Here is a 20,299-nt window from a genome sequence, read left to right as displayed (position 1 = left end):
AGGCTGAAATCTCAGCCTTGGAAACTCATCAGACTTGGAAAGTGGTACCCTTACCTCCTCACAAAAATGATTGTATGTTATATCATCCTGTATTTCTAGTTTTAATATGCACATTTGGTTTAATAATATAAATAAATTACAGTGCTAAAGAAAATTAGGAATTTTCAATGTTGACAAACTTGAAAATTTTGAAAGATTAAAACTATATATATAAAGTGCTACCAATCACTACTTAGAGACGTGTTACCTAATTTTAGAAAGAAAAATACAACAAGATAGATGCAAGTTTCAAATTTCTAACCACCCAACATCATTGCATTATTTCATACGTCTAGCATGGGTTCATACATCTATATTTGAATATATATATATATATATATATATATATATATGATTTCAGGAGGGCAGCATGGGTTCACGTGAACCCGGTGACCTCCTCCTGCATACGCCTGTCATGGGAACACACAAGACAAAGCGAGTGGAAAATTGACTATGGAACTTGAAAGATCTCGAGTTTTATGCCTCTGTTGAGGTTGTCAAAGGTAAGAGACAAGTGTACATGTCGTCAACTTGGATAAAATTCAGGGACTCCGCCATTGTCCTCCTGGGAAGCTGATTATGAGTTTGAGAGATGGTATCTATCTAGCTTCCTATGATGCTCAAACTCCCCAAATATATTGTTCCACCCATGTCTGATCTTCCAAAAATGCACTATGTGAAATCCAACACGGAAGGGACAACATTTTTGAAGAGTTCGAACAACATAGATGGCTTTTATACATGCACTCATACATATCAGTGAATACTCATCTTTCAATATTCTAATTGATTGATGATAAGGAGGTATACTTGTATTCAACCAGCTTTCAATTGTATCCTTAGTTGAATTTTGCAAGTGCTGCATAAATAGAAGGTGTAAGATGAAGGGAAACAACTACTAAATTACGAAAAAACAAACAAGAAACAATGTTGTAAAATAATAAAGCTGCATAACAAAGGCATGATTTTACAACAAGAAATCATAGTGAAAGACCATCTGATATATATTGGTCATCAATCACCTAAAACATACAGAAAAAGGACAGGCGATTCGGCTCTAGGCGCACAATATACTTGAGCATGAGCATGGTTGCAACAATTAGCTAAGAAAGAATTCCATTCTCTTTGTCTGTGCTTTTGCTGCAATTTGAAATCAACATGGAGCAATTAAGCAAAAGCAAGCATCAAATTAGAAAAAGGAACAAGAAGATTATACATATTTCTATCAAGTTAGATACAGGTAGATACTCAATCAGCACAGAGGAGATTGTTTCTACTTACTTAGATAGTGATGAGGTCTATACAGTCGTTTTCTTCATTCTCTTCGACTTCTTGCTTAAACCTCACAGCTGAAGCCTCCAGAGATTTGTTCTTGCACCTAGTAAACTTAATCTATTTATATCTGCAAAGCTAAGGGGGATCTCCTCGAGCTTGTCACACCATTTTATAACAAGTGTATCAAGCAGGGGAAAGGATTCCTCTGAGGCATCCCTATTAAAGATGGTATTACATAGTAAGCTGAGAGTCATTATGTAAATAATAGAAGTTAGAGGATTAGATAGAAAATAGTTAGTTAAAGTAGTTACAAAAGATTCTTTCCTTTCCTGTATATAAATGTACTGATCTTGTTCAGTTATGGATTAATAAAAAGTTCACTTTGAAATTTAATACTTCTGAATTCCTTTCTCTGTAAACTCAGAAGCTATCTTCTCCATGATAGCTTACAAATTTTTGAGAGAAAATGATAAAAAAATTTCAAATTAAAAAAAAAAAGAAAGAACAACTAAATTAAAATCTTCTGTCTATTTGTCTTCTTTTTTTTCAGCTAGAATTTTCTTAAACTATTTTATAGTTCAATTGAACGTTGTGCATCAAATAAAATCAATTTTCACAATTCAAACAGATTAGCTCAATTTTATAATTTTATAAGACTTGAGAATTATATATTCTTTTAAACTATTTTTTTTCTTTCCTAGCAACATTCATGCACATATTTTGAGAGAATTATGTTTTTTTCAAATCAAATGAAGGAAAATTAAATTGAAATCATTTCTATCTACTTATCTTTTTTTTTCAACCAAACTTTAATTATATAATTCAATTGAAAGGTATTGTCCATCAGATAGAATGATTTTTTACAATTTAGACAGATTTATTTGAATTTTTTAAAAAAAAAACTCGAGAATTAAATGTTCCTTCTAAACTACAGTATTATTTTCTTCACTAACAGGCTACAACATTCATGTAACGTTTTTCGAGAGGAAATGATTATTTTTTTTCAAATAAATAAAGGTAAATTAAATTAAAGTCATTTATATCTATTTCATTAAAAATTTTTCAACCAGGCTTTTATTAAAGATTAAACTGTTTCATGATCCAATGAAAAGTATTGTGCATTAAATAAAATCAATTTTCTCAAATTAGGTAGATTTACTAAACTTTAAAGTTTATGAGTTTCGAGAATTATGTTTCTTTCTACTATTTTTTTTTTCCTTCAGTTGCATTCATGTATGTTTTTTTATAGGAAAATAATTATTTTTTCCAAGTCAAATGAAAGAAATTTAACTTAATTTCGTATGTATGTTGAAGGAAATATAAATTAAAGTTATATGTATCTACAAATCATTTTCTTCAAGCACCAAACTTTTATTAAGCTATTAAATAATCTAGTTGTAAGACATTGTGCATCTAATAAAATTAATTTCATAATTTAGATAGATTTTATTTTCCTTTAAAATTTTATAAGACACTAGAAACATTTTTTTCTTTTAAACTGTTTTTTTCTTCATTAACAACATTCATGCATGTTTTTTTTTAGAGAGTGATTTTTTTTTTCCTAATCAAATGAAGGAAAACTAAATTAAAGTCATTTATATCTACTTATCATATATTTTCGGTCGGACTTTTATTAAACTATTTCATAATCCAATTGACAGCATTGTGCATGAAAGGATATCAATTTCACAATTCAGATGAATTTACGTGACTTTAAAATTTTATAAAACTTGAGAATCAAATTTTCCTTCTAAACTGTTTTTTCTTCACTCATTCATGCATGTTTTCTAAGAGAAAATATTTTTTTCTCAAATCAAATGAAGGAAAAGAAATTAAAATTGTATATATCTACTTAACATTATTTTTTTCAGACAGATATTTAGTAACCTATTTCACAATTCTATTAAAGGCATTGTGCATCAATCAAATATAATCATTTTTCACAATTCAGATAAATTTTTTCTAACTTTAAAATTTTACCAGACACAATCAAATTACTCTTCTAAACTAATTTTTTTTTTGCTTCTTCTTCTTTTAAATAGAGATTTAAAACACAATTTTTAAAAGACTGTTTGAACCGCCACACAGTGACGTAGACAAAGACACACATATTTTTCAGCAATATTTAAAATTTGCACTACCTTTAGTTCAATGTTGTTTCAAAAACAAAAAAAAATTAAATATATGATTTGAACTTATTTTAATAGTATAATATATCATGCTAAGACCTGTGTATAAATAATAAATCTATAATTTTTTGTAATGAAAAATTACACTAGGTTGAACGTAAATTATTAACATTGTGTTTTAACTTTTATCTAAACACTATACTAATTTTTGTATTAACAATTATAATAACAAACGAAATATTGACTGAACACCCATCTTAGAAAGTCGTAAATTAAAAATTTAAGAATCTGTTATTGAATTCGAATTAGTCAGGTTTGTGGATATATATATAAAAAAAATGAACTAGTAGGACCTAACCAGTCAGCAGGCGTCACATTGTGGGCTAAAATGGAGATTAAGGAAGGTAGTGGGTCGATTTACGTAAAATGGATGTGTTGAGCATGGAAATGGGACATCCTTTGCATGTGCGCCTTTCTCCTTCTTCATGTCTTTATTCAATTAACTCTAATTTATAATTAGTCTCAAAACCTTTTTACCTGAAAAATCAAAGCATGTCTTGTCATTATAATTTCTTATCAATTTTGCATGGAGAGATGACTTCATGTCTACATTATTTGCAAATTAATTACCTAAAGCTCTATACAGGTTTTTTTAACTTACAAAAGCAAAAAAAAAAAAAGTGGTGATATTTGATGTGTACGTGAATCAGTAGATACTACTGCAATAAATATATGATTTTTCGTCAATTATTTCGAAATAATAATAAAATTGTGGCTATAATAACATATATAGATATTTATAACCATTCCACTCTATAAATATCGCTAAAAATTTTAGTGACTCTGATATCAATAACATTAGCTCAATTACCATTAAAAAATTTGCGACAATACTAAAAGGAAACTAACTTTATTAGCACTAAATGTAACTTTTGATGTAGTGACTTGTGATTAGCGGTATACAATTGTTTTTGCAACAAATTAAAGAAATTATTGTAGGATCCTCAATTATCAGTATCAAGAGAAGATTCTTAAAAATCATCTTCAATCAAAATATACAATCTTTTTTTTACTCCACAAAGAAAAAAACTTAATATCATATAAAACGTTTAAATATATAAAAACAAATGCGAATCTTCTCCCCCAACCCCACGATCGCCACACTTGTTCATTTTTTCTTCTCAGAAAGAATAAAATAAAATATTAGTAGTAGTAATTTATAAATGGTCCAATGCCAAAGGTGGAGACCCTACACCACAGGCTCTCCTAATATTGCATGGCTCTCTTTTATTATATATCCACACAACATATTATTATAATTAAACTCCTATATCCCAACTGGTCTAACCTTCCAAAAACAGTACTACTATGCCTGCTTGAAGGCGAGTTTAATTAAGTAATTCTTTAAGCGGAATATAAATATATTAATAAACAATTATTTTCTACCTTTCATTTAATTTGACATAATTTGATTTTCAGTTTAAAATAAGTCATACATATGTTTGTTTGTGTGATTATAAAATAAATTACTATATAAATTGGGAGTATAAAAAAAATATAGGTATTAAAATTTAAGATAATAATGAAAAGTGAAATACTCACCAGAGACTTGTATAACCGCAAAGAGGGAAAAAAGGAAAGAAAATCCATTTCTGATTGGTAATAATTGTTACATGATTTGCTATACACCCAAAAGAATTTAAACTATTATGAATAAGAACAAAAGGATGGTGATATAATAATAATAATAATATTAAAGAAAATAAATGAACTAATTAAAGTGTTGCTGCTCTGGCCATGGCCAAAAATTGGTGTGATCATCAACTGGAGTAAACATGTTGCAGAATCCTTCATGTTGGACGGTTGGATCAATATTATTATTCTTGTTGCAATGGTTGAGATGATCAGGTGGTGTTGATGAGCTCTGAAGGAACTTGGCCAGAGGGACTGGGCCGGGTCCGGATGGAAAAACATTCTTGGAGTAAAATGGACTGTCACCTGATGATGTCCTTGTTCCCAGATTTACGTCTATGCTGTTGTTGTTGTTGTCGTCACTTCCGTTATTACTCCAACATCCTTCGTTTTCTTTATTCAGATTAAACATTATTGCGCCTCCGCCTGATGATTCTCTCTTCTTTACACTTAATAACTGCAGCTGTCACACCACAATTTTATATATAATCAATGAATAATTAATAACTGGAGTTGAAATTAATTAAAGTAATACGTACCTCGGAATGAAGTTCCTTGTTTTGAGCCTTGAGTGCATCATTATCAGTCTTAAGTGAATCAAAATGTCTTTTCAACATCTCATAATCTTTTTCCAATTGCTTTGTCTTCCACCTTGCTCTTCTATTCTGGAACCATATAGCAATCTGCCTGGGCTGCAACCCTAAAGCTCTAGCCAACTGTATTTTCCTCTCAGGGTCAAGCTTATTAGCCACTTCAAAGCTTCTCTCCAGTGCCTTCACTTGCTCCATATTAAGCCTCCTCTTCTTCTCCCCTAGTAATTGCGATGATCCATCATCATCCGACATTTCATTATCCTCCACACCCGAAAACGACATCGATCTCCTCATTAACATTGATGCTACACCTGCACATATATAATCCCACAAATTTAATTACCTATATGTGAAACATCGCTAATTTCAATTGTGATAAATGAAAATTGAATTCATGTGATAAGTGAAAGAAAAAAAATCGCTAATTCCTCAACTAGAAAGATATGTGAAGTGGAACAGAATTGACTGACGTTAATGTTAATCGATCTGAGTGAAACTTGAAGAATCATAATTCAAAAATATATATGATGAGTTCAATTTAAAACCTGAATTCGTGTCTTGTAATAGAGAAATTATTAAACTTACCATGATTGAAGTGATCTTGATGAGGAAGAGAAGGAGAAGGAAATAGTTTAGGAGAAGTGGAAGGAAGGTGATGATTATTATCTTGAAAATTGAGGGAAATATCAGGTGTACTAGAAGGAAGAAAAGCCATGATCCCTCTAGTACCAGAAATCATGTTAGCTAAAAAAATCTATACTCAGCTACTGTATATATGTAATGCGTGTCAGCTACGTAGGGGGTGGGTGGGAGGAAGTGAGCTAGGGTATTAAAAGAAAAACATTTTTTAGAAGCGAATTTATATTACTAGACAAAGTGTCGAACGGCCTTTTATAAAAAAGAAAAAAGGGTGTTAAGTAAGAGAAGTGGGAACATGGAATTGGGGGAAGGGAAGGGGACATTAACATGGGGTGGGAAGATGGCAAGACTGGAAGCCAGCTAAGTTTATACTTAACAAACTAGAGCATATAACGTGACGTGTTATTTATTTTATTAGAGTCTTCCAAATATTCTTCTTACCTGCAATGTGATGTGCTCTTGTATTAATGCTCTTAAACTTTTGCTAGTATTTTACATCACATGAAATCCATTATAACCTAGCCTTAAATCTATTTATATTTTCATTTGTCAATATAGATCAGATCTTCTATGCCCACTAATATTCTTATAACCGGATCAACTTTATAATATTTGAGATACAATTTTTTTTTATAATACAAGAAGGATTGGAGAAAGGGATATATATTTCGTTACTATATATTAAAAAAATTCTATTGATAGAGCCCACTGAATGAGCTAGCCCTCGACCATTGGTTTAACATGTAGTTTTCGAGGAGATATGTCATATTGTAAAACTTATTTTTACTCTATCAATCAATATATTTTAACCGATTATATAATATTACTTACGTTATTAATTGTGAGGCTATTAAATTAGGCTTATTATACCAATTAATCGGTTACATATTGTTGTAGTACATCATTGATGATAATTTGGAAAAAATCTTAACTTGAAGTTCTTAAAAGAAACTATACCTATAATGGGAAGAAGTTAAACTCGGGCCTAGAAAAAAAAGCAAGTGTGTTAGGCCTTTAAATTTGAGGGGCGTTATTTTCTTTAGCAATAATAGGTTATACATATTTTTTTATTGAGTATTATTTGTAGAAAATGTAAACTTTTCAAACGAGGAAAGAATTATTTGAAAAAGTTTATCACATCTAAAATATTATGTGTCAAAAAAATTAAATGAATTGGTTATAATAAATTATAAGGCTTCTATTTGATTTTGACTTTAGACCACTAATATGTTTGAGCCGTCACTCGTTAAAACCAAACTGTTATATAAACGATAAAAAACAATGACTCTGCAATGTAGGGCTAATGGTTTACAAGTACAGGGATGTATATAGTTCTAATTAAAATGACATGGTAGAGTCAAAATCAAGCATCAAATTTGGGACACACCTATTTTAACTTGTAGTAATCATTCTGCATTCAATTATTCTAATATGACGTCTGTGTTGGTGATAGATTAACATTTTCTCTATTTAATTAAAGGCGACTAGTTTAGCATCTACATATATAGCGATGCTCGATAGAAAATAAGTAAATGAATTATGTATAAGGAAGAATAGAAACGGTAAATAATTTTTTCGTGATACATTTAATTTAAATCTAACAATAAAATGATAGGTTGCCGCAAAATCTGAATGGCGCATGTTACCGTAGGGAATATATGTTTAAACAACTCTTGCAGCTGATCGCATTCCTTGCATCACCACATAACAAGAAACAAATATCTATTCTATCCCTAGGGCGAGTTATTTGTATGTTTCGACTCGAATTAATTTCTCAAATGATAATTCAAGTCATATAAATAACGTAATAAAGTCATCAAACTAGGCTTGTATCTCCTACAATTTAAGTAAAACATGCTAGAAAATTCCATTTTTCTTTTTCTCTATGAATGTTTACAAATGATACATCGCATTAGCTAATTAATTCCTACAAGTTGAATGACCATTGAGTTATTAAAAAAAAAGTGTCTATCTTTCACTCTGTATGTACTCTTTTCGTTCCAATATATATAAATAGAATTTTTTAACAGATTGTCAGAGTTAAGTAAACAATAGCTGTACTTGTACTATGAGGGGGAGAAAAAGAAGCATAGTGGAAGCTTTTGATGTGAATTAGTTTGTGGGGGAAAAGGGGAAAAGAGTGTAATCAGCAGTAGGGGAGGGGAGTGACTGAGTATGCTCTACCTCACACCAAATCAGTCATAGGGAAAGCTGGGGTGATACTTTCTAGCACACTTTTTTTTAGTTTCCTGTCAATTGTTAGTGCTAAAAGAAAGGCAATGGTCCACCAAAAATAAGACATTTGATTTTTTATCGTCAGCCTTGAAATTTCTGGACAGAATTATTTGATATCTAGTTAAAAATAATAGGTGTATATAGTGGAATAGTAGTGGAAAGTGTGAGATTAGTAGTTTTGGGCAATTGAGGTGACTTGTGTTAGGAAAATAGTGAAGACGGTATCTCAAAAGAAATTGTTTAGATTTATGCTTATTAAGAAATTAGTGTACTTGTCCGCGCTTCATGCGGTTATAAGAAAAACTTAAATATATTTTTAAAAAATTAATTTCACTATTTGATAAATGTTTTAATAAATAATATAATAAAAGAGAGAAACACAAATTAAAATACGACTTCGATATTACTTATTCAAAAAAAATGCTAAAAATAAATTTTCATACTGATAAAAAAGTTGAAAATATAAACGTTGATATGAAAAGTTAAAAAGTTGTTTTCTCTCAATCTATTATTATAATATTATCGTGGTAATTATTATAAATAAATTGGAGTAATAACTGTACAAAGGATAACACCTTCTTTAATGTAGAAAAAATAAAAGAAACTTTTATTTGCTTTCAATAATAATAAATTTAATACACATTAATCATATATTCACATTTATTATGGTAAAAAAGAAAAGAGAAAAAAATATTACTCTTATTATCCTTATTTAAACTCCATTTATATTGTTAAGAAGAAAATTAATTTATATATATGATATTTTTTTTAACACTTTTAACATAAATTTATTATTGAGAAAATTAAATTATGGAATTTAAAATTTTTCTCAAAAAAAAAAAGAGTTAAGGAAATTATTATTTTTAGTTTTATCTATATAAACATATATATCAAATGATATTATGAATGTGATTATTAATATAATTTAGGAGCTATGATCATCAAAAGTCATTAAAGTACGGAACATAAAGATACTTGAATTTTTATATTAAAAAAGTCATCAAAGCACGGAACATAAAGATACTTGAATTTTTATATTAAAAATTATGAACCAATGGAGGAGCAGTAATTGATAAACAATTTTACTAAATCATTTTTATCCTAAACAAATACTTTTGTATTTTAATTTCTGACCAAACAAATTGTAATAATGATCTTTGAAAATCTCAAAAACTTGAGAACTTCTAATATTAAAAAAAAAAAAAAAAACTAAAAATATGAAGACTACAAAGTTCAATATCAATAAACATTAATTTTTATAAATTATACAATATTATAAAAATTATGAATTCTAAAAATATGAAGACTACAAAGTTTTATATCAATAAACATTTTTTTAAATATAAATTATACAATATTATAAAAATTATGAATTAACTTTACATTCTCATGTTCTATCATAATAGTTATTAAAAGTTGATTTACATGACTACAAAATTATATATGCATGCTTTATTGAGTAGCATACATGTGTGTGTTGACTTTCTTTTCAGGTTCTATTTTCAAAAATATCCTGACATGAAAACAAAATAAGTTAATCATACAACAACAACAATAACGACAAAAATATAAAAATGAAGTTAACTAATCAAATAAAAAATTTAAAGAATATTTAATTATGCGTTAAAGATAAAGGAATGATCTTGTTATCAACATTACATAATGCTCCAAAAACTACAAAAAGAAGAAAAAAAAATCTCTATAAACTACAAAGAGAAGCAAAGAGATAAAATCAAGCAGTTTTTTCTAAAAAATATTGTGATTCATAATATCATGAATTCAAAAATAATAATATTGCAATTTTTTCTTAAAAAAAATTGTGATTCATAATATCATGAATTCAAAAATAATAATATTGAATGTATAATTGCAACAGAGAAAAAGTGATAACCATATTAGGCATATCAAATAGTTTACCTTGTAAAATCGAATTGCACAGAAATATCTAACAATCTTCATCCTGCAAAATCAGATCAAAGAAGACAAAAAATTAACCAATAAAAGAGATAAAAGATGAAGATTAAGGAAAAATGTAAAAAAAAATATAATCATCACATATGTCTCAAAATAGATTTTTATAATTAAATTATTTGAGGGTTATGAATATGAAATGTTATGAGTTATGAAATTTATTAGGAGTAAAATTTATGTAATTGAAGAGGTAAGAAAATAAAATAATTGAAAGAAATAAGAGAAAAATGCCAATAAAATCACAAAAAAAGATAAATAAGAATGAAACCCTTAGAGAGCGCCACATCATCGTTTTCATATTCAGCTTTATTATAATACTAGATAATGTTTCCCGTGCTATGCACGGGCCCAATAACCCTTAGAGTGCGCGACACCACCGTTTTCATATTCAGCTTTATTATAATAAATAGATATAGATGTTTGAAGTTCATTTACTAGACATTAAGTGTGATTGTTTATTTCACAAGTGATCAAATTTTTAGATTTGTAACTGTTGGACTTTGATTCTCACTAGAAATTGTTGTTATTTTATCTATGTAGTTAGCTCTATTACCTTGACCTGGAGGCGAAAACATTTTATCTTAGGGTAGATAATGACAACATATTTCTTCGTACGAAACACACTCTTATGTTTTAATGGATTGAAAAAGAAATGAAATGAGTTAAGGGATGGGTTGATTATGGGCATCGTTTGATCTGTACTGGCATTCAGATTATATATAACCTAGTCATAAGTTCACAATCTTAGAAATTGAGTGCATCAAGTGCTATGCATTTATTCCCATTCTATTTGTACCAAGGCCCAATTTATTGTTTGTCAAAAAATAAAAGGATATTCATTCTGAACAAAGCCCATTTTATTGTTTGAATTGCCATTTAGAACATACTCTATAAAGGTTTGAACTATTTCTTCTTGAGTTTTCAGATTTTATAAAAGTCTGAACCCATGAATTATTTTGAAACTCTAGCGGAATCATTCCTTGAAGTTGAACTTATAAATGTTTGAACCCCAAAAAATTGTTTCTTGATTTTAAAACTCCAACAAATATTTGAACCCGTTATTCAAACAATTGTGGTTAATTGACTCTTGTAGTCAATGGAGAAAATTATTTTTTCTTTTTTTCATGTTCAGCTGGTCTAAAAAATATTTTATCGTAGAAAAATAAATGAGAAAAAAGACAAATATGAAAAATAACTTATCCTCTTAAGTCTTCACTCTCCAACACACCTTATTTTTACCTCATTCCACCATATACCCCACGCCCTTACCCCGACAATATTTGTCAAAATTACATACAAATACTTTCATTCAGATTAATAATTTATTTACAAATTAAACATAAAAAGTCACTTATTTTAAAAAAAAATATTTTTGATGAAAAATATTTTCCAGGCACCAGTAGTGAAGTCATAATCGGATTGACGGAAGAAAGAATAAATAGTGGCCATTCAAATGGAGCGTGGATGGATTCATCAGTTTGTGGCCTGGACTTTTTGAGGCTTGACGGATTCTCTTGTTTATTTTGTCCGTCTAAAATAATATATAATATACATTTTTCTGAATTGCAAACTATGCTCTATACTCTAAAAAAATGTAATAGACGGCAAGATGCCTAGGAAAAATTTCATTAAAATATTAGTGACATATTCGGATGTTAATTGAATTTGTATCTTACTTTGATTTACTTATATATAAAATAACAATAAAACTTGTTTAAGCAATTAATTTTTTATAATATAAGAAAATCGCCTTTTGTGATGTAATGGAATACTAACTTTTTGCAACACTTTCTTTTAAATTACTAAATGTGTAACTATTTAATTATTATATATTTTCATACTTGATAAAAGTAAAGCGTATTTAATATTTTTTAAAAGCAAGAGATATTAAACTAAATTCCTCATTGATTCGCAACACATCAATTTTTTTTCTACTTTTTTTTTCTATATCTTTTAGGAGCATGTGCCTCTAGCTTTTTTTTTTGAATCGAAAAGCTAATTATAATCCCACTTAAATTTGCAATAATACTCCCTTTTGGTCTATAATAAGTAAGAGAAATTTAAAGATTTGGATACATTCATTTAGAAAATCACATATCATATTTAATTAAGAGAATTATTTGACTAAACTACCATTTATCTCTTGTCAACATTTGTTAACAAGTAGAGAAAGATTTTTTATTTTTTTTAATAAATGTTCTCAGATCAATTGTTAGACAAAGCTAAACTTGCAGGAAAAATTAACACTTACTTAATTTTCGAAACATCACTTATTTTGAATCAAATTTAAACGGCAAAAAAATCATTTATTGTGAACTGAAAAGAATATAAAATATTAGCTGGATGGCGTCTAGTTTCAGAAAATGAGGTGGTCAAGACATCATAAAAAGTAGAACCTCAGCCTAAATGGGTATTATTAATTAAAATCATATCGTAATATAATAAATACTTCTTACTCTTGCTTTTATAAAATAATAATAATAGCATAAAAAAAAAAGAAACAATAATTTAAAAGGGGAATTTGTTAGTGGAATAGTGGAGGTCATGAACGTAAAGTTGAAGGAAGAGAGGATTAAGCAGAAAAAAGAGGGGACATTCTTTCCATAATCTACGCCAAATTGTCAATGTAACACCTCTCCCTCTTAATTAAACCATATACTATATTTATTCCGTGCAATAATAGTTGACTACTATACTATTTCAGAATATCTAATAATACTTGTTCATATTATGAAATTAATGGATAATTTTAAAATTAGTTTCTAATTTACATTATCATTAGACATTATATATAGTAATTTTCTTATTACATTTTTTAAAACATTGTATTTGCTATATTCAAATAATGATATTATAAAATAAAATGGCTAATGCTAAATGGCCAGAAAATTTTAAAAGTGTATAATATCTTTTTTATTTTAAAATAAACTGATCTTTTTTTCCATTTTTTAGTTAAAAGGTACTCCCTCTGTCCCTAATTATTTGTCCACTTTTGAATTAATACACCTATTAAGAAAATAATTAATGACATAGTGAGTTTACTATTTTACCCTTATTAATTATGAAGTGGATGAAAAGTTCTACATTTTTAAAAATAATTAGTCATTTAATTGAGGGTATTATAGGTAAAAAAAATTTGTCCTTTCTTGATTTGTCAAAATGAACAAGTAATTAGGGACAACTATTAAATGAAAAGTGAACAAATAATTAGGGACAGAGGGAGTATTAAAGTTAAAATGGTAAAAATATTTTTAAAAAATGAAGTATTCTTCTTTGGTGAAGCACCTTAATTAATTTCACTCACTCCTCAAAAAATGGGAATGTATTCTTCTTTTTAGGCCTCTTCTCTTAATGCGTATCCAATTATAATCTACGGGAAATACCTTGCCTAGTGGCTACCTAGTTTACTCATTTTGCTAAAAAAATAAAATCCAACAGCTGCGTACCTCGTTCTACGTTTTTAACTTTTTCCAAAATTTCATGTCGATTCAAAATGATAAAACATAAAATATTTTAACTTTAAATCAATTCGAACGAGGCCTTAGTGAGTCATGTGTACAACTTCAATTAATTCTTTGAGTATAAATCCAAAGAAGCTTTTGGGGGGAAAAGAAAGTAGGTACCGAAAATATGAGTTTGGTAAATCAATTTCAGTATAGAGTATAGTCTTAAATGCATGAAGTTATTTTGGGAAAGAAAATAAATATGCAGTAGCTGCTAGTACACCATATATTAAAGGTTGTACTACGCCAAAGATTTGTGATGAGAGCCTTGGTGTCATTCTTTTCAGTAATGGTGAGAAAAGAAAGAGAGACAACTTACCACTGAAGCCCATTGTGGCATATTAAATGATTATTGGCAATCATGAACATGAATTTTACAAGGAAAAAAAAAACTACTTTTATATATAATCAATTCGTTCCAATTTATAATACTTAGTAGACGTTTGACCATGTGATACCATATAAAATAAGTTTTCAAAAAAATAAATAACTTTTGATATTTATGATTTTAAATAAGTTATATAATTATAAATTATTTTATTAAAAATATAATATTACTAAATATACATCATTTTTTAAAGACCAATTGAAAAGAAAGAATAAGTCATAATTAAAAATGAGGGAGTATGAATTTAGTCCAAGCCACTTTTGTACAGTAATAAATTGTTAGACATTAAAGAGAGTGCAAGGTGTCATAAAGTGGCAGGGTCATTTCCTGCCTAAGGAGTAAGTTTTTTTTTTTTTTTCGAGCGTTCAATATTTATATTGGAGAAGAAAATTTTAATAATTTAAAATATTTGAAAGCACGAAAATATAAAAATGGAGAGACATCAAAAGGATAAGGTATAAGATATTTTCTTAGTTAGCTAGAGTGGCAAATGCACAAGTATTTTTGTCATTTTTTATTTAAATAGGAAAATAATAAACAGATATTATGGGTTGGTTTTTTCTGCAGATAATAATAGAAATAGGAAGGTAGTCAGTCGTTGTATACTTATTGTTAGATGGTCCATCACATCTTCTGAGGTTCAAAATCATCACAAAAATAGTCCAAAATAGATTAAGACACAAATAGATTTTTCGGTATAATAAAAATATATTGTATGTTTTTTCCCTTTTATTCGTTCACACCTTAGTAAATGAAGGGAAAATTTCTTCTTTCTCTTTAATTTTATTTTTATTGTTAAATAATCATTTCAAAGTATAATAAATTAGACATTAAATAATTGTATTTTCTAAGTGGAATTTAAGTTTCAAATATAATAAATTGTATAATCTAATAAAATAAATATTTAAATAATATTTTTTTGAGAAAAGTGTAAATACAACATCTAAAAATGGGTAAAAATTTCAGTCATGTACATCTGAAGTGTGTTCAAAAGTAGCTCAATTTGAAAAATTGGGTGCACTACAAGTATACTTTTGATGGTGACCATAAAATCGACTATATTTGTCTTTTATTTAATAGATTGTGGATTGAGTTTCATTGAAAATTTATTTTGAATAGGTAAATTTGATTGAAATTGGATAATTTTGTATTGATTGGGATTTTCTGTTAAAAGAGGGATACGAATAACAAATTTGCAACTGAAGGAATTATGAATAATCCAAATAGTATAAGTGATATAATAAAGGGTAAACATCACTATTAAGCGAAAGTTAAATGACAAATTTTTTCCCTTTTTTTAAAAAAGAATGAAAGAGTTAGTTTTGTCCTTCACGAACAAATCTTATATATTCTGTAATTATACCATTTAATTAAAGAATTAAATTATTTTTATTTTAAAAATATGATATTATCACATTAATGATTGCATTTCATTATCGGATCAATGGCCTGTCTCCACATTTGGTATTGAAGAACCCACTGTCTCTATCTCTCTCACCCATTTAAGTACTCTAGTAGTTGAAATTTAAAAAAATTATGATCTTAAATAAGTTATTAGCTAATTATATGTCTATAAATTATTTTATTCAGGATAAAATATGTATTTTAAAATTAAATTATTATTAAATATAATTTTTTTTAAAATAATTAGAAAAAATCATATAAATTGAAATAGAGAAAGTATTTAACATTGGCCAGTGATAAATCTTTTTTTTTAAGCCCCAAAAAAAGTTGGTACGGCTTTAATTAGCATGATCATATACCCAAAAGAAGAAGAATCAAGAATTTACCCTCCAAGTGAAAAATCCTTACCTTCTCATCTAATTTCTACTTCTAGCTTCCTGCACCATGCGTCTTGTGACTAGCTGGAAGATTCTAAATCTTTTAACTATATTTATGGGAATTGTATTTGAAATGATGAATTAAATTTATTTATTTATTTTTAAAAAAAGGAATTAAATACAAAGGAGAAAAATAACAATTATACTTCAATGAGGGAACATTATACAAAACAAAAAATATATTCGTAGGACGAAAAATAGGATTGAATTATGGAAAAAATTTATTTGAAACATGTGACAACTTACAAGGGTGGCCCTGGCTCCCTATCTTCATAAGATTTTTTGGTTTCATTTGAATGCACAAATCACTACCACGATTCATTGCCTGGCCACTTCTCTCATGATCATATATATATAATTTTAAAAAAAAGTCATTTTCAAAATATAGGGCTAATGGACGATATAGTAGTAGAAACTAGAAAGTTCATAACACACCATAAGTTACTTGTACTAAAAACAAGTGAGTTAGTAAATTGGATGCCAGCCTTCTTGTATTGAACAAAATAATATATATACTTAGCTTTCGAATTTCAAGTGCTCGATCTTGATTGAAACAATTATATATGATAAATTGACGGAATTTCACATGTGTATATAAACTTATCTCTTACTATTTCGAGCGACACGTCTACATGACGTTTTTTTTTTATAAATATATGTAATTAACTCTAAATCCCTTACCTATTATGTTGATTATATCATAAAGCATGCGAGTCTATTGATAGCTGCTTTGCTTAAACTTATATGTCAAAGATGTTTTGTTGAAGATTGTCAATGAAACGGCTACGCTACTTAATTAATAATCATTAATTAGCAGTGTTTCACCTAATCATGATCCAAGTATAACAAAGTTGTGTGCTTACTATACCACGTCCCTTGCTAAATTATGTAATATTAATAGCGGTCTCGTTGGATATATATATATATTTATTTATTTATTTTACCCTCCCTCAGAGTTCCCACCCCTTTTTGCTGAGTCCGGAGTCAAAAGGGCAAAAAAAATTTCCAAAAGGGCACATCATATTTTTTTTAAAACCAAAAGGGCAAAATCGCTCCGGAGCGATTTCCCTCTGACACATATTAGCGTTGTTTACTCCGTTAAAATAAAAATCGCAGTCAGGGCAGCAATTTTTGTCCTATTTTTTTTTCTTTTTTTTCACTAAAATCGCTGGCACAACAACGATTATTTAACTCTAATTTTTTTTCCTCCAACTAATATCGCTGCTATGGCAGCGTTTTCATAGAGAAAAAAAATTGACAGTTTTTTTGTAAAACTTTTTTTGGAAAATCGCTGCCAAGGCAGCGTTTTCCTTAATTTTATTTTTTTTTTGAAAATATTTTCTTAATTTTTTTTTTAAAGTTTTATGAAAGAACAATTTTTTTTTTAAAAATCGCTGACAGGCAGCCTGATTCCACCTAAAATTTTGGACTCGACATAGAAATCATCAAATGAGGCACGAACTGTAATCGGTGTAGATCAAGCTGCCTGTCATCGATTTTTTTAAAATATAATTGTTCTTTCATAAAACTTAAAAAAAATAATTAAGAAAAGATTTTTAAATTTTATTTTTTTTTAAGGAAAACGCTGCCTTGGCAGCGATTTTCCAAAAAAAAATTACAAAAAAGCTGCCAAATTTTTTTTCCTATGAAAACGCTGCCATAGCAGCGATATTAGTTGAAGGAAAAAAAAATTGAGTTAAATATCGTTGTTGTGCCAGCGATTTTAGTGAAAAAAAAAGTGGACAAAAATCGCTGCCCTGGCAGCTATTTTTATTTTTAACGGTGTAAACAGTGTTAATATGTATCAGAGGGAAATCGCTCTGGCAGGAGCGATTTTGCCCTTTTGGTTTTAAAAAAATATGATGTGCCCTTCTGAAATTTTTGGTAATTTTTTTTGCCTTTTTGGCTCCGGACTCCCTTTTTCTCCTGGATGACTCGAACTCGCAACCTTTTGGGTTGGATATTTCTCTTGACATATTCTTACAAGTTTTTTTTTTTTTTTTAAACTAGTACTAGTATACGTACTCATGCATCTGATTGGATTAGCCCATTCCATTTTAAATTGTATTATTTCTATTTGAAGAGTAAACAATTTTTTAAAAACATTATTTAGAAAATTACTCCCGTGTAGAAAAAGGTGCAAGTAAATTCCTATCTGAGTTTTGTATATATATATAAAATATTATTTTGGGTTTGAGATTTTTATTCAAAGCCAAAACGCAATTGAAAGACTAGAAAGAAGTGGTTCCCAGCAAGGGAGCGGACCCACCTGATATCTACAAGTTCAAACAGAATCAGTAATTTTGACTGAAGTATTTATATTAAGAAAATTATTTAATAACATATAAATAATTTATATAGAATTGACTAAGCCAAAAAAAGGAATTCTTTTAGAAATCATAGATTAAAATTTCTAGTTCAGCTTATGACCCAGACAATATTAACGGTTCGTCGCAAGTTCCATTTAAGAGCATACACCGTTATAAGTGATTTAATCGGAGAAGTAATTACAGGGCTTATAATAAATGGAGTAAAATAATCAATGAGCAAAAGTCATATATATAGGGCAACCAATAGGAATGGGCCGTAGGCGTTTGTGCGATTTTTTTAAGTTCAAATTTTAGATTAGTTGATTTGGATATTTTTGAATTTTCCATTTTGAGCCTTTACTTTATGTTTTGTTTCGTAGAAGGTATAACTTTCTATAACTAATATTGAGGACACCATACCGTAATGAATGGAACTTAGGAGTTTGTCACTAGGTGTTTGACTAAATAAGATCATCTAGATATTATAGAATATAGATATTAGGTGTGTTCACAATCAAACAGTAATCGATAAGTCAATCATAAAATTGATTTATTGGCTTATTGATATTGGGTTATCGAATAAATAGTTGGTGAACGAATTAGAATTTTATAATTAACAACTTATCTGTATGGTGGTGGATTATTCAGTTTCTTTATAGGATAAACCATTACCCCGTTAAGAATTATCATACTTATAATATAATATGATTAGAAAAAAAGACATAGTTAGCCGATATACCGTCCAATAATTGTTAAACCGTTATGAATCAAACGATATTATTGATTGGCTGGCAAATTAGTAAATTGGAAAACCTATATCTGATAGGCCAAACTACTAAACAAAAATTATCCTTACGATCCACCCGACAAACAACCTAATAGATATTTTCTCTAAAATACTCCGAGAATGAGATAAACAGTAAGAAGGGTGAAAATAGGTAAGCGGTAGGGCACTAATCTATTGAACCTATAAAATAGATAGGGCATTAAGACACTAATCTATTGAACCTTTAAAATTAGACTTATTAGTATAAAACACATAACATGGACAGGGGCAAATAGAAGATGTAAAAATATCGGATTTTCAAATATCTAACAATTCATCATACAAAATTCTGAAAACCTATACGAAATTCAAAGTTCAATTAATAATTTTAAAATATAAATTTCAATCAAAATTTTGAATTAGCCCAAACTACGACCACCCTAAGTAAGCATCATATACAAATAGGCAAAAGGCATAAATTGCCCCCTAAACGTATACCCAAAAGTCATTTACACACTTTAACTAATGGAGTGACCTATTACACACCTTAAGTACATAAAAGTATATTTATTTCCCCCTTCCGTCACCCAACCCAGGACATTATGCCTAGAGTGAAAGCCACTCGCCTCCTAGTTAAGCCACGTAATAAAAGACCCCAATCCGATTCATTTGACCCAAAATAGTTTCTTTTGACCCAAACCCGTTTCTTTTCACCCAAACCCAATTTTTTTCACCCAAATCCATTTTATTTTACCCTAGTCCATTTATTTCACCCACCCGTTTCCTTTCTCTAAGAACACCAAAACCTAATCGAAAAAATTCATCTGTAAATCCTAATTTTAGCTAAAGATTTCTTCGATTTTGTGGTGTTTTTGAAGCATCCTTGTAGTTATATTTGAAGAACATTGTCGATCGAGGC

The 20,299-nt window shown here is 28.5% G+C and overlaps 1 protein-coding gene and 1 long non-coding RNA gene across 3 annotated transcripts; both read right to left on the bottom strand.

The window, feature by feature from the left end:
- Window positions 1-957: 957 nt before the first annotated feature.
- LOC107060356 (uncharacterized) lies at window positions 958-1,425 on the bottom strand. Its single transcript, XR_001473274.1, has 2 exons — window positions 1,321-1,425; window positions 958-1,179 (listed from the first exon to the last, which is right to left on the bottom strand). It is a non-coding gene; the product is annotated as an uncharacterized lncRNA (long non-coding RNA).
- Window positions 1,426-5,067: 3,642 nt separating this feature from the next.
- LOC102589263 (homeobox-leucine zipper protein HAT7-like) lies at window positions 5,068-6,693 on the bottom strand. 2 transcript variants are annotated; one of them, XM_006338404.2, is made up of 3 exons: window positions 6,314-6,693; window positions 5,675-6,039; window positions 5,068-5,592 (listed from the first exon to the last, which is right to left on the bottom strand). In XM_006338404.2, the coding sequence occupies exons 1-3, from the start codon at window positions 6,465-6,467 to the stop codon at window positions 5,215-5,217; spliced, it is 897 nt and encodes a 298-aa protein (XP_006338466.1). In that variant the 5' UTR covers window positions 6,468-6,693; the 3' UTR covers window positions 5,068-5,214. The 2 variants fall into 2 exon arrangements, with proteins under 2 accessions (XP_006338466.1, XP_006338465.1); XM_006338403.2 differs by having other exon boundaries at window positions 5,068-5,598; window positions 6,314-6,689.
- Between the last annotated feature and the right edge of the window lie 13,606 nt (window positions 6,694-20,299).

The sequence above is a fragment of the Solanum tuberosum genome, unplaced genomic scaffold (assembly GCF_000226075.1).
Source record: "Solanum tuberosum cultivar DM 1-3 516 R44 unplaced genomic scaffold, SolTub_3.0 scf00004, whole genome shotgun sequence".
In the NCBI taxonomy this organism is placed as follows: domain Eukaryota; kingdom Viridiplantae; phylum Streptophyta; class Magnoliopsida; order Solanales; family Solanaceae; genus Solanum; species Solanum tuberosum.
The sequence above is the reverse complement of the archived record's forward strand: the minus strand, read 5'-3'. Positions and strand labels throughout refer to the sequence as shown.